At 46.1% G+C, this 14210-nt stretch overlaps 1 protein-coding gene across 1 annotated transcript in view; it reads right to left on the bottom strand.

Moving 5' to 3' along the window:
* The window catches only part of LOC135814515 (protein EFR3 homolog A-like), a 32660-nt gene that overhangs the window by 18020 nt on the left and 430 nt on the right, over positions 1 to 14210 (bottom strand). The window contains exons 2-13 of the mRNA XM_065327639.1: positions 11429 to 11579; positions 10439 to 10560; positions 8978 to 9044; positions 8528 to 8598; positions 8038 to 8184; positions 7677 to 7755; positions 6881 to 7025; positions 6185 to 6261; positions 2486 to 2534; positions 1708 to 1846; positions 1423 to 1474; positions 326 to 419 (exon numbers count right to left, since the gene is read on the bottom strand). Coding sequence (XP_065183711.1) covers positions 326 to 419; positions 1423 to 1474; positions 1708 to 1846; positions 2486 to 2534; positions 6185 to 6261; positions 6881 to 7025; positions 7677 to 7755; positions 8038 to 8184; positions 8528 to 8598; positions 8978 to 9044; positions 10439 to 10560; positions 11429 to 11579 — 1193 coding nt within the window. The remainder of the gene's footprint in view (positions 1 to 325; positions 420 to 1422; positions 1475 to 1707; positions 1847 to 2485; positions 2535 to 6184; positions 6262 to 6880; positions 7026 to 7676; positions 7756 to 8037; positions 8185 to 8527; positions 8599 to 8977; positions 9045 to 10438; positions 10561 to 11428; positions 11580 to 14210) is intronic.

Here is a 14210-nt window from a genome sequence, read left to right as displayed (position 1 = left end):
GCAAAGTGACCACAAGAGAGTTGAACCCAAAGCAGTATCTATCATGCACAGGGTTAAAAAAAATGTGTACGGGTCCGTCACGTGATGTGAAGTTCTGCCGTCGCAGACCCCATAGCTGGAGTTGCACACTCTTGGGGTTATGTACTCTGGAGCTAACAAGGAGCCGCTTATACACGGAGTGTGCAGACAGACAAACGGATGGACGGAAGGCAGACGGACAGATAGACAAATAGATAGACAGATGCTCACACTGAAAAAACGAGCACACGGGCACACCCATCAACTGCCTTTGCGGAAACGGAGTGGAGACAAAGTCATACTTTACCTTTTCTTGCCACTAAACAATGCTTGAGAAGCGGCTCAAAGAAACTCGGTGCAAGTGCAGTCGAAAGCTTGCTGGGCTTGTAAGCATCCGCTAGCTATACACACAACACACAGAACAAAAAATAAGCGTACAGAAAGCGTGAGAATTAGATATCATACATGTATGTGCAGTAGAGCAGAGCATACCTAATACTAGTACATGTAGTACTAGCCAGCTATATGCCACCAAGCTATACAGACTGTCCCTCTGGAAACTTGCGAAGAAGTTTTGAAAAATATAGCAGAAAAAGTTGCGAGGTATTAAAAATACAAAAAATTGCGGGGAATATTGCGGATATTACAGCACAAATAATTACAGTGATTCATGACATGAAAAAACCAGAACGTGTACTTCGCTGAGGACAGATGAGTCCCAAAACTCGAGTTACGACTGTGGTCAACTACGTGTTTAGAGAGCTTGCAAAACAGCTTCCTCCATCTTCATACAACACTTGACGAAATTGCCGCACTCTTTAGTTAGCAGAAAATGCCAGAAATACATCAAGCCTGTTTGTTACATGCCAGCACTGGCTTGCCCAGAAACGTCTCTATTCCGGTGTCAATCTCACAAGAAAATCAGTAACGAACTGGAAGAACCAAACAGCATCGAAGAAAGACTCCAAGTCTACTGGAACATCGCGGGTGCTTTTCAAGTATCGCGGACGGTTTCAACAATATCACGGACTTTTGTTGAAATCAGGAAATAACGCGGCCGTGGAATCACAAGTTCCTGGAATGACAGTACAGTGTAGTACTAGCCAGCTATACACCAGCACCTTGTAATACAGCCTTGCAGATGCAAGTAAACATGGCTTCCTACAAGATTCAACTGCAAATACAATGTACAGTATCAATCATCAAGAGCCCGAAATCAACTGTGTTGCAGAGTAATTACTTGCACTTCAGAGATGAACACTTCGAAGTAAGATCGTTTACAGCTGCACAGAGACAAGATGTGCAGATCGCTTTAAAGATGTGATGGATCTTCTCCAGACATTGACCTGGCATGACCATGTAAAATGCCCTACAAGGAGTTGGCAAAGTGACGTGTTCACCTACCTCAGCTATACATTTGACAAGCATTTCTCTGTAGAGATTGAAGCCATCCACACTGTATAGTACAAGAACAACGCAGCAATCAATACAAGGGACGTCACGCAACAGCCACGGTACTCGAGAACTAGATTTTTTTCAAATTATTTCAACAAAACACGTAGAACAATCAGTGAACCGCAAAATAGAGTAAAGTGATGTCACGTCGCTTAAAGACACTGTTCACAAACAAAGCATGTCAATATGCTCACTCAGCGACTCCAGCGACTCGTTTGCGCGGTTCCAGCTCACCTGGTAGCCCGTGATATGGCAATGTTGGCCTCCACTCCATCGACATCACCCTCTGCTGACCCGGGCGGTGGCAACTTTCCTACTATGAACTTCATCACATCAGATTGAGCATAGCCAGGCAACACTTTAGCAAATTTACCTGTGCAACAAAAAAAGAAAGAAAAGAGAATGGATCCATGAGAATGCTGCGCTTGACAAGCAGTGGAGAGAAAAAGAGAGAGAGAGAGAGAGAGAGAGAGAGAGAGAGAGAGAGAGAGAGAGAGAGAGAGAGAGAGAGCGAGAGAGAGAGAGAGAGAGAGAGAGAGAGAGAGAGAGAGAGAGAGAGAGAGAGAGAGAGAGAGAGAGAGAGAGAGAGAGAGAGAGAGAGAGAGAGAGAGAGAGAGAGAGAGAGAGAGAGAGAGAGAGAGAGAGAGAGAGAGAGAGAGAGAGAGAGAGAGAGAGAGAGAGAGAGAGAGAGAGAGAGAGAGAGAGAGAGAGAGAGAGAGAGAGAGAGAGAGAGAGAGAGAGAGAGAGAGAAGAGAGAGAGAGATGTCCCAACTCTGCTTATACAAGTAAAAGTGCTGCTACAGCCAAACGCACAATTTCAGTGTCAGGGAAGACACCACCCAGGACATGGCTTTGAAAACAAAATACAGGACTTCTTCCCGCAAACTATAGTCAAACAACTACATGTGTTAGATGCAACATGAACTTCTGCAACCAAAGAAGAAGATCATGGCTACACGGTGTGTTAGAGTGCAAATAAAAGTTTTACAAAACCAAGGTAATGTTCACATACCAACGGCGACAGTGATTGACTCCTGCAACTGTCCTGTCTCGGATGCTTGCTGCATGTCACAAGAAAGAAAATACAGACAAGAAACCAAGTATGCATGAAAAGCGTGCAAGTGAAGGCAGAGACTGGCAGCATGCCAAGAAACCAGGCCTGAGGCACACAGCATACCGCTCACTGTAGCGATTGCAATCAACTCCACCAGAGAAGGCCAACAGATCAAGAGACTCCCAAGCAATTGTACACACAGCCTATGCGACAACAGGATCCGATAAATACACTGGTATAACATCAATAGGAACCAAGATCTCTGGACCGAAGCAAACCATCCAGTCCTCATACAGACGGCCATAAGCTGAAGTCCACTCAGAGCAGCCGTTGCATGAAGAGTAAATCACATGGACCTTTATTAGGTGTGCATCATGCACACACACACACACACACACACACACACACACACCTTGACCTTGACCTTTGACCTTTGACGCCCATCGCCGGAGGCGATGATAGCAATGCTACGGCAGAAGCCATAACAACTTGTGCTGGGATTGCACCATTCAACAGCTTGCAAGGCTGAAGAATTGACCGTCACTATTCAGCCTGGTCTACACCATACAGCTATTTGAAGTGACTTTTTCTGGCCAGTGAATCCCTATTTTTGGTCTTTTTCTTTTTTCTTTTTTTTTCTTTTTTTTTTCCCACACACACATCACACCACATACTCCGGCATGCACTGGCTGTTGGTAACCACACACACACACACACACACACACACACACACACACACACACACACACACACACACACACACACACACACACACACACACACACACACACACACACACACACACACACACACACACACACACACACACACACACACACACACACACACACACACACACACACACACACACACACACACACACACACACACACACACACACACACACACACACACACACACACACACACACACACACACACACACACACACACACACACACACACACACACACACACACACACACACACACACACACACACACACACACACACACACACACACACACACACACACACACACACACACACACACACACACACACACACACACACACACACACACACACACACACACACACACACACACACACACACACACACACACACACACACACACACACACACACACACACACACACACACACACACACACACACACACACACACACACACACACACACACACACACACACACACACACACACAACACACACACACACACACACACACACACACACACACACACACACACACACACACACACACACACACACACACACACACACACACACACACACACACACACACACACACACACACACACACACACACACACACACACACACACACACACACACACACACACACACACACACACACACACACACACACACACACACACACACACACACACACACACACACACACACACACACACACACACACACACACACACACACACACACACACACACACACACACACACACACACACACACACACACACACACACACACACACACACACACACACACACACACACACACACACACACACACACACACACACACACACACACACACACACACACACACACACACACACACACACACACACACACACACACACACACACACACACACACACACACACACACACACACACACACACACACACACACACACACACACACACACACACACACACACACACACACACACACACACACACACACACACACACACACACACACACACACACACACACACACACACACACACACACACACACACACACACACACACACACACACACACACACACACACACACACACACACACACACACACACACACACACACACACACACACACACACACACACACACACACACACACACACACACACACACACACACACACACACACACACACACACACACACACACACACACACACACACACACACACACACACACACACACACACACACACACACACACACACACACACACACACACACACACACACACACACACACACACACACACACACACACACACACACACACACACACACACACACACACACACACACACACACACACACACACACACACACACACACACACACACACACACACACACACACACACACACACACACACACACACACACACACACACACACACACACACACACACACACACACACACACACACACACACACACACACACACACACACACACACACACACACACACACACACACACACACACACACACACACACACACACACACACACACACACACACACACACACACACACACACACACACACACACACACACACACACACACACACACACACACACACACACACACACACACACACACACACACACACACACACACACACACACACACACACACACACACACACACACACACACACACACACACACACACACACACACACACACACACACACACACACACACACACACACACACACACACACACACACACACACACACACACACACACACACACACACACACACACACACACACACACACACACACACACACACACACACACACACACACACACACACACACACACACACACACACACACACACACACACACACACACACACACACACACACACACACACACACACACACACACACACACACACACACACACACACACACACACACACACACACACACACACACACACACACACACACACACACACACACACACACACACACACACACACACACACACACACACACACACACACACACACACACACACACACACACACACACACACACACACACACACACACACACACACACACACACACACACACACACACACACACACACACACACACACACACACACACACACACACACACACACACACACACACACACACACACACACACACACACACACACACACACACACACACACACACACACACACACACACACACACACACACACACACACACACACACACACACACACACACACACACACACACACACACACACACACACACACACACACACACACACACACACACACACACACACACACACACACACACACACACACACACACACACACACACACACACACACACACACACACACACACACACACACACACACACACACACACACACACACACACACACACACACACACACACACACACACACACACACACACACACACACACACACACACACACACACACACACACACACACACACACACACACACACACACACACACACACACACACACACACACACAGGACTTCTGCTATACTACTGTGCCTTCAATGCACGCTGCTGCGCCAAAGAACACCAAGAGAACACACCTATGTGCTGTTTACAACACCTGGAAAAATAATCAATCCCTACGTGTTCTGAGGAAAAGCCAACTGTGTGGTGCTGAGGTTTGTCACTAGTCTTCATTCAGGATCAGGTGAAGTTCAGACGGGCAGATCAAAGTGAAGGTTTTCAGAGAGGAAATATGCACGATAACAAGCAGAGGCAGGAGATAGTTGCGACCACTGTGACAATCTCACAAAACAATTGAAACAAGACGTACCGAGTCGTTTCCTGCTTTGTCAATGGACAGACGCAGCTGTCGCAACAAAGTATTGAAGACATCCAAATGAGAAGGACCTGTGCCAGAGAAAAAACCAAATTCCCCACAATATCAGCAACACAGAGAAATAACGTGTCTCCACATTGATGTACTATGGCACAAGTCTGTATGCACTAACGAAGGATAAAACAAAAAATACAGTAGGATCAACTATAACACGTTGTAGATACTCTTATACCAAACTCAACAGTAAGTCAGGCATGTACTGTAGCAGCTACGCAATAGACAGCAACAACAAGTCACCGTTGAAGTGTTGTGTACCAGCATATACATTTCCCATAAACAAAGTTGTCTAACCAAGAGTACAAGCACTTGTCAGGACTGCTCCACAAGCCACCAAGCTACGATGTACAGGCAAACAGTGCACAGCCCTAACTGACAATCCCCTGAACAACAAACGTGAAACTGTTAAGAGAGAGACAGGCAGAGAGACAGAGACAGACAGATATACACAGACAGGCAGAGAGGCAGAGAGGCAGAGACAGACAGACAGACAGACAGACAGACAGACAGACAGACAGACAGACAGACCGACCGACCGACCGACCGACCGACCGACCGACCGACAGACAGACAGACAGACAGACAAACAGACAGACAGACAGACAGACAGAACCACCAAAGCAGCAGGCATACCTAAAGAACTGCCATCAGCAAGAGCAATGGTTGCACCCAGCACCTGGACAACACTGGTACGAGTCTGCAGTGACTGTTCACCAGAGATGTCAATAGTGTCCAGATGCTCCAGCAACATCAGTACAACCATATATGTGTACTGTGACTGCAATAGCAACACAACACAGCATAACACAAAGAAGACGGCATCTGTCTGCATGTAAAGACATATACCGTAGTATCAAAACAGGGACAATTGGATGGACACGTACACAAAAAGAAACTTGGTTAACTCTTGTAGCATTTACGGAAGCAAAGAACACACATGAGCACATGAACACACACACACGGATACAAACACATACGTACACACACACACATGCACACACGACACAGAGCACCACGCAACAATCGGTGCAATTAATAGTTTCATGCCCACAGGCAATTATCAGACAACTAAATTAGTTGATTAGTTGTCTGATGATTGCCTATGGACATGAAACTATTAGTTGCAACGAATGATGCGTGGTGCTCTGTGTCGTGTGTAAGATAGCTCTATTCGAATGCATATTAAGCACTCTACTGAGCTGGAGGACTCTCATTTGTACACACACATACCGTAGTGTCTTGTAGTTTAAAAGACTATCTCATATAGAAGCCTGTTTTGAATACAAGCCTGACTTTTCAAGAGGTTGACATGCACACACACACACACGCGCGCGCACACCCACAGACACACAGACAAACGCACGCGTGCGTGCGCACACACACACACACACACACACACACACACACCAGCGCATACATGCACACTTACCTGTACGGAGAACATAACGGTGTGCATAGTGAACTTTGCAAAGTCATTCGGCATCCACGCCTGGTACTCATCCAAAAATCTACATGAGCCAAACAAAGTCAAGCGACGAAATTAATTCCTTTATAAACATAACGAACTGCAGCTTCAGTCATTCTGGCACAACAATGGTGATCCCACACAAGTAATAATCATCAAACATGACGTACAGTCGCAGGGCGAGTAGATGAAAAAACAACGTAACACGTTACTGGTGCCTCTAAAGCGCAACAGAACCCACATCTTGTTCCAGCAGCAGCAGAAGCAACATATTCTCCATGGCACATACATGAGAGCACGCTACTTAAAAAAAGGTAGGACATACCTGAATAGCGGCCGCAGCACACTCTTCAAGTGTCCAAAGCCAGCTCGGCCGACGAGGTCCCGCAAACACAGCTCAGCTAGCTTGCTAGGGTGGCTCTCATCTTCATCTAGCGATATGCCAGTTGCTGGCACGTTGGAAGTGCCCGCACTGAAATACAGGCGTTGACACAAACGCAGACACGCATACAAACATTTACACACCATGCACTGCCTGTTCTGCGTGCCTGCCTACTCCAGGGGAGCATGCCAATCGGCGGGTGCAAGTGCATGTATATGATTGTACAGCAACCAACAGCTCTGTTTTAGCAGCTGGTGATTGCCAACATAAAGCAAAAAGGAATATTTCAGTACAGTGATTGTTTGGACACACAGCATGCTAACTAGGTAGTTGAAGTACAACAGATACTGTGCAATGGCTATTCAACTGGTATGCAGCACACCTCAAACCTATAGCAATCACAACCAACTGCATCACTGTAGCCAGCACTAACCTTCCAGCCTGCATATTGATCAACAACGCCGGCACAATCTTTCCCATGTGTGTGGATTCCCAGATGTTTTTCTGCAGGAAATCACACAAACATTCAGTATAGATATTTCACTACAATGGAATGATCGGCATACTTCTCCTATACGCCTTGTACGACTAGAAATTGATGAGGCTCGGCAAGAGCTCTTGGCATCTTGTCAGCAGAGCACAATGTCACAGATGTCACAATGTCACAGATTTTGCAAGGGAGAGTTCACTTCACAGTGTGTAAATATTGTTCAGAGCTGAGTAGCATAATTATAGTTACAGTACGTTATAGACGTACCAGCATATGTACTTCAAAGTGAAGCAGGCTGCTGATACATTTTAAATTAACTAAGCTACCGGTATAGCATAATCCGAACTGCATCTACATGTATACCGGTACTTCAGTGCTAGCATGTTCAAGTACCTGCAAATCATCTGATACTGTCTTGCGGATGACACCTTGTAAGCCATGCAGGCCAGACAGACGTTGCCTACATAACACAAACAACACGAAACACAGAGATGGGGACAGACAAACACAGAAACAGCAATACTAAGTCTCTCACTGCAGGAAATTCAATTCAAATTGCTCCAAGGTTTAGCCTGAGTGAGCATAGCCAGGGAATAAATCAACCTGTTAATTATCAGTACACTCGTATCTCTCTTATCTGGACCTCAACGTTACAAAGTCACTTTATCAGCTGTGCTCCTATTCCTGGAGATTTTCAGGTCAATGTCCCGCCCATTGTGCCTGCACAATGAAATCCGGTCTAGCCCTGCTACTACCGGTAGTATACTTGTAAGTTAGTCCCGAGTATGACAGGCGCGTACTGCCAACTTCTCTACTCAGTTGATAACAAGTCATGGACTTGCTTTTTCAGGTGCCCATGTTGACCATGGTGTATTTATCATTTCGTTTGTACCTGTACCCCGACTGCTATGTCATGTAATGATGTTGGTAAGTGCCAGTGACTGAGTGAATAGGCATTCTATCCTACAGATGCGCTCAATGAAATCCGACCCCAAGTTCAAAGCTGATGCCCTGGACCAGTTCCGATTACATCACTGCACGGTAAAATCTGGTTTAAGCGACCACTCCACGGTGCAAGCAAAAGCGGCCGTTAAAACCAGGTTCCACAGTGTCTGTGTAGAACTGTCGGTGCATGGAAAAACGGTCGTTAAGAGCAGGTGGTCGCTAAACCCAGAGGTCGCTTACACCAGGCTTTACTGTACTTGTACATGGGTACATCCAGCCGCATTCGCACAACTTCCAGGAGGACGTCAAGGGCCGTGAAAGTTGAGGCCGGCAAATATAAACTTTGGGTCGGATTTCACCGAGCACAACTGAACATAAGGGTTTAATCATACATAGGGTTCACCGGGTGTTAGCGGCCGTCGTGAGTTCCCTTCGGGAACGGGCACGATGGTTTACTTTTTATTTTATTTTTGAACTGTACATACATCTGGAAGAGAGTTCAGTACGTGCCTACTCTCAACAGGGGTTTGAAAGTGCAGGGAACCCTCGTTGGGCAGCGTGAATGCATACTCGACACTACACAAGGTGTCTAACGTAGCAGAAGGTGGAGGCGTAGCAGGTCCTAACCAAACAATAGTACCAGATCCTAAAACCCGCATTGCGTTACACTCAGCAATGTACCCAAATAAGCACATCCATCCATCCATGCACATCCATACATCCATAGCCAGTCCATACACCCATAGCCAGTCCATACACCCATAGCCAGTCCATACACCCATAGCCAGTCCATACACCCATAGCCAGTCCATACACCCATCGCCAGTGGTATACTAGTACCCGTACATGTATGTGTGCACGAAGTAAGCAAGCTAGTAAAGTATACTAGTAAGTAGCAGCAGAACTCACATGCTCTTCAAGCGTTCGTCAGTACCATGATGGAAGCACATTGCGCTGAACTTGGAAATGAAGAAGTCATATCGCCGATGATAGGATGGAGTGTCCTCCTCAATGTTGGCAAATGTCATGAACTGAAGTTTGCAAGAGTAGCACACACACAAAAAAAGATGCCACCATGAGATTTCACATCGTTATCAAACACAATGTTGCTCACGGTATTGAAATATCAAAGAAAGAGAACAGGGACATCAATAAAAGAAAGTATTAGAGAAAAGAAAGAGAAAAGGGAAGCACAACTAAAACACAATGAAGCACAACTAAAATACACTACAACTACAGGTAGGAACTAGGAACAAAGAGAGAGAGACAGACAGACAGAGAGAGAGAGAGAGAAACGCCACTTTCAAGCTTATCATCATAATATAATTATCAAAACAATACAAACAATAAGAGGACGGAAAAGGCGTTTTAACTCTGAGTTTCACGCACTAAGCGATCATGAGAAAACAGTAATGAGTGAATCTGGATCAGTACTGGTTTATATATCCTCATGAGTCAAAGCAAAGTGTAAATGACTGCATCACGGCACAAATCTAAAAATAATATACATGTAATTGTTATATCAGGAGAGCACTGGACTGGAAAACACTGTATAAATCGAAGATAAGTTCAAACCCCCGGAAATCGACACCTACGGTGCACCCAATGATGACTCGCTCTGCCCAGCAGGTAGCAATGCTTGTCAGGAAAACTACCAACAGACACTCATTAGCAACCTGCTGCAACTCTCATTACACAGTAACCTGGCTAGGAAGGTTCAGGACCGTAGCACAGGGATTTCAGGTGGTCCAGCCAAATAGGATGATGCTCGACCGGAAATGAACAATATTGACGAAAAAATGAGGGGCCGGGGGGGGGGGGACAAGCTAGACATCAAAATTAAAAAATAAATAAACAGAAAACAGGTGGCTTAGAGGAAAAAATTAACACCTGACTTACAGATCTGGTAGCAAGCTGCTGAAAGTCTGGCTGTGAACTCTCCAGCAGAAGCTGAACCATAGTAAGAAAGCTCTCAACGAACAAGTTCAGACTCGGGGCATGGCACGCTTTGAGGAGCTCATCCAGCGCTTTCATTGCGATGAACACATAGCTATTACCGCGAACAAGAAACCAACACATTCGGAAAACAAAACCATTGACGTCACACTACTCTGCTCCAACAAAGACAGGTTACTGCACAGTGTAAAAATGTGATGAAATAACAAAACATCACAGACAATTGTACCTTTATGTTGGGGGCACTAGGAGTGTTCTGATTCCCCGGTTGTACAGTCCATCAGTTGGATCGCGAGTTAATTTCTACGTGGCAGGACTACACAAGCTGTATAAACTATAAACCCTGGGCTGGTCAGCACGGGATGACGATGGTTTCCAAATGTACCATGTCAACACTCAACCAGTTAACATCTTCCCAATGCCCACTGCTGAACCTTAACTGAGTAGGAATAGAACCCCCAACCACCCCAGGCTGCCCACACCGCCCCAGGCTGCCCACACCGCCCCAGGCTGCCCACACCGCCCCAGGCTGCCCACACCGCCCCAGGCTGCCCACACCGCCCCAGGCTGCCCACACCGCCCCAGGCTGCCCACACCGCCCCAGGCTGCCCACACCGCCCAGAATCTCCAACCACCCCAGGCTGCCCACACATACCAAGGGATACACACCACCCCTGCTGCCATGTGGGCCCCACAGGGGCAGCGAGCCATTCCTTTCCAAGACTAGATGAGCACGTTCGCAGTGAACCCTCCTCTTTCTTCGGCTAGAGAAACTGCTCTGAGTTTCTGTCCCAACCTACCAGATGTGGTGGCAAATAGCCATACATGCCACCTCATACCAACAACCCTCTCTCCTTTCCTCGGTGTTTTCCCCTTCCAACTGCTTCAAACTAAGGGATATTAACAGTGATTAACATTTCATAACAGCTATATTGAACATTAACGTGGAAGAACGTGATGTGTCACGCTATCCTCAAATAATGGATATTTATATCTTGTTTCGATAGCGTTAAATTTCAGTATCTAGCATATGTACTGTCTCATCATGCTGTAGGGTTCTAAGTTCACCAAGCCGTAGTTACCGAAACGGAAGAAGATTTTTTCTGACCCATAGACAGTTCGGACACGATTCGGTCCCCAGGTGTGCCAGATGAGACAGAAATGAATGCATTGACTACACATAATAGGGAGGTTAACCCTTTGTGTACGGACTGTACAACTTTCGATCCCCTGGGATCGAAACTTTTCAAATTTTCAATCGATCGTAACTCAGTCATTTCTGGGTTATATCCGAAAACTAAAATATGTAAGTCAAAGAGAAAACTCCCAGCTGTCCATTGAAACAATCGCTGAAGCGTTCCGATGTGTGGTTCCAGAGTTACGAAGCTCGAAAGTCGAATCGCGGCAAATGTCACTCAATAGCCGCTCGCGCAAATTTGAATGAGGGATTTCCCCATCATTCTGGGCATGCTGTGACGTAGAAACACGTTCAAAATGGTAAACGGACTCATGGCAGTTTGTGAAATTTTTCTGAAGTAACAGCTAGTTGTTACGAGCAAGGAGAGCGAAATGGCTGATGCAAGACGACTTCTGTCGGAATATTGGCGTTGCAGCTAAGACGCTGGGCTGTAGCGCTGGTGTTTTGACCTTCGTGGTGGCAAGCGTGGGCTCAATGTGTTCCTCTTGCGACGAGCTTTCCAGGAAGCCCAAGATTGAAAAAATCGTCAAAAGGAGACTAAAGTTATGACCCGGATAATTATAGAATTTGAGGCGAGTCGAGATCAAATTCAGTCTGTGTACAATTTTTCAGTACATAAAGGGTTAAGTCCCACGTAATCCGTGGGTACTTTACGTGTGTGTACCACGTGATACTCAGTGACCCACGTACAGGCGTTTTCTGATTCACGACATACCGTGTATGGAGGCTCACCCACGTTCCGCCAGAACGTGGGTGAAAATCAGAATGGAGCGCATTGTGCGAGCTGTGAGGGTGCTCAGCTGAAGAAGTTTACGAAGCACGAAATCAAAATATTGGATGAGCGTCTTAGGCCCGGGTAGCTTCGTCTTTGACCAGGTTTGGGCCTTTCGCTTCATGCTTTTGTCTGTTCCGTGTGACTAAACACAACATTGCAACGTGGGTGCCCTTCATCCACTTTACGTGGATCACCTACGTACGCGTTTCCGTTACGTGAAAACTAAACCTCCCTAATGTGAACCAATACCTACATGTACTAATTTTTTTTTTAAATGGCATACTCGATGCCCTTCAATACTGATGTCGATTGGCATACAGAATGCTAAGGTAAACAGAAAAGGACCTATAACTTACTAGTTATGACTAACGGTCCACTAAGGTAACGAGATAATACACAGCCAGATAGTGTGACAACGAGGCACAAAAACACTATCGCACTATCTGACTGTATATTATCTCGTTACATTGGTGGACTGTTAGTCATAACTGGTAACTTATTGGTCATTTTCTCTTTACATATTACTATTGGCTCAACATCCGAGTTTTTAGAATGCTAAGGGCATACTTATAGAGTGTGCATGTGGTGTGCCTATCATATCCTCAATAATTATGATTACATGATTGTATGGAGTTCTAGGTTGATACGGCGTGTCAAAGTCATGTGCATACATTTCGAGCACACTACTAGTTTCAGCTTGTGTATCATGCCATCCAGAATGACTTCGTGACAAATCTGAACAAAAATACTTG

This window comes from Sycon ciliatum, chromosome 4 (genome assembly GCF_964019385.1).
Source record: "Sycon ciliatum chromosome 4, ocSycCili1.1, whole genome shotgun sequence".
Lineage (NCBI taxonomy): Eukaryota > Metazoa > Porifera > Calcarea > Leucosolenida > Sycettidae > Sycon > Sycon ciliatum.
The sequence above is the reverse complement of the archived record's forward strand: the minus strand, read 5'-3'. Positions and strand labels throughout refer to the sequence as shown.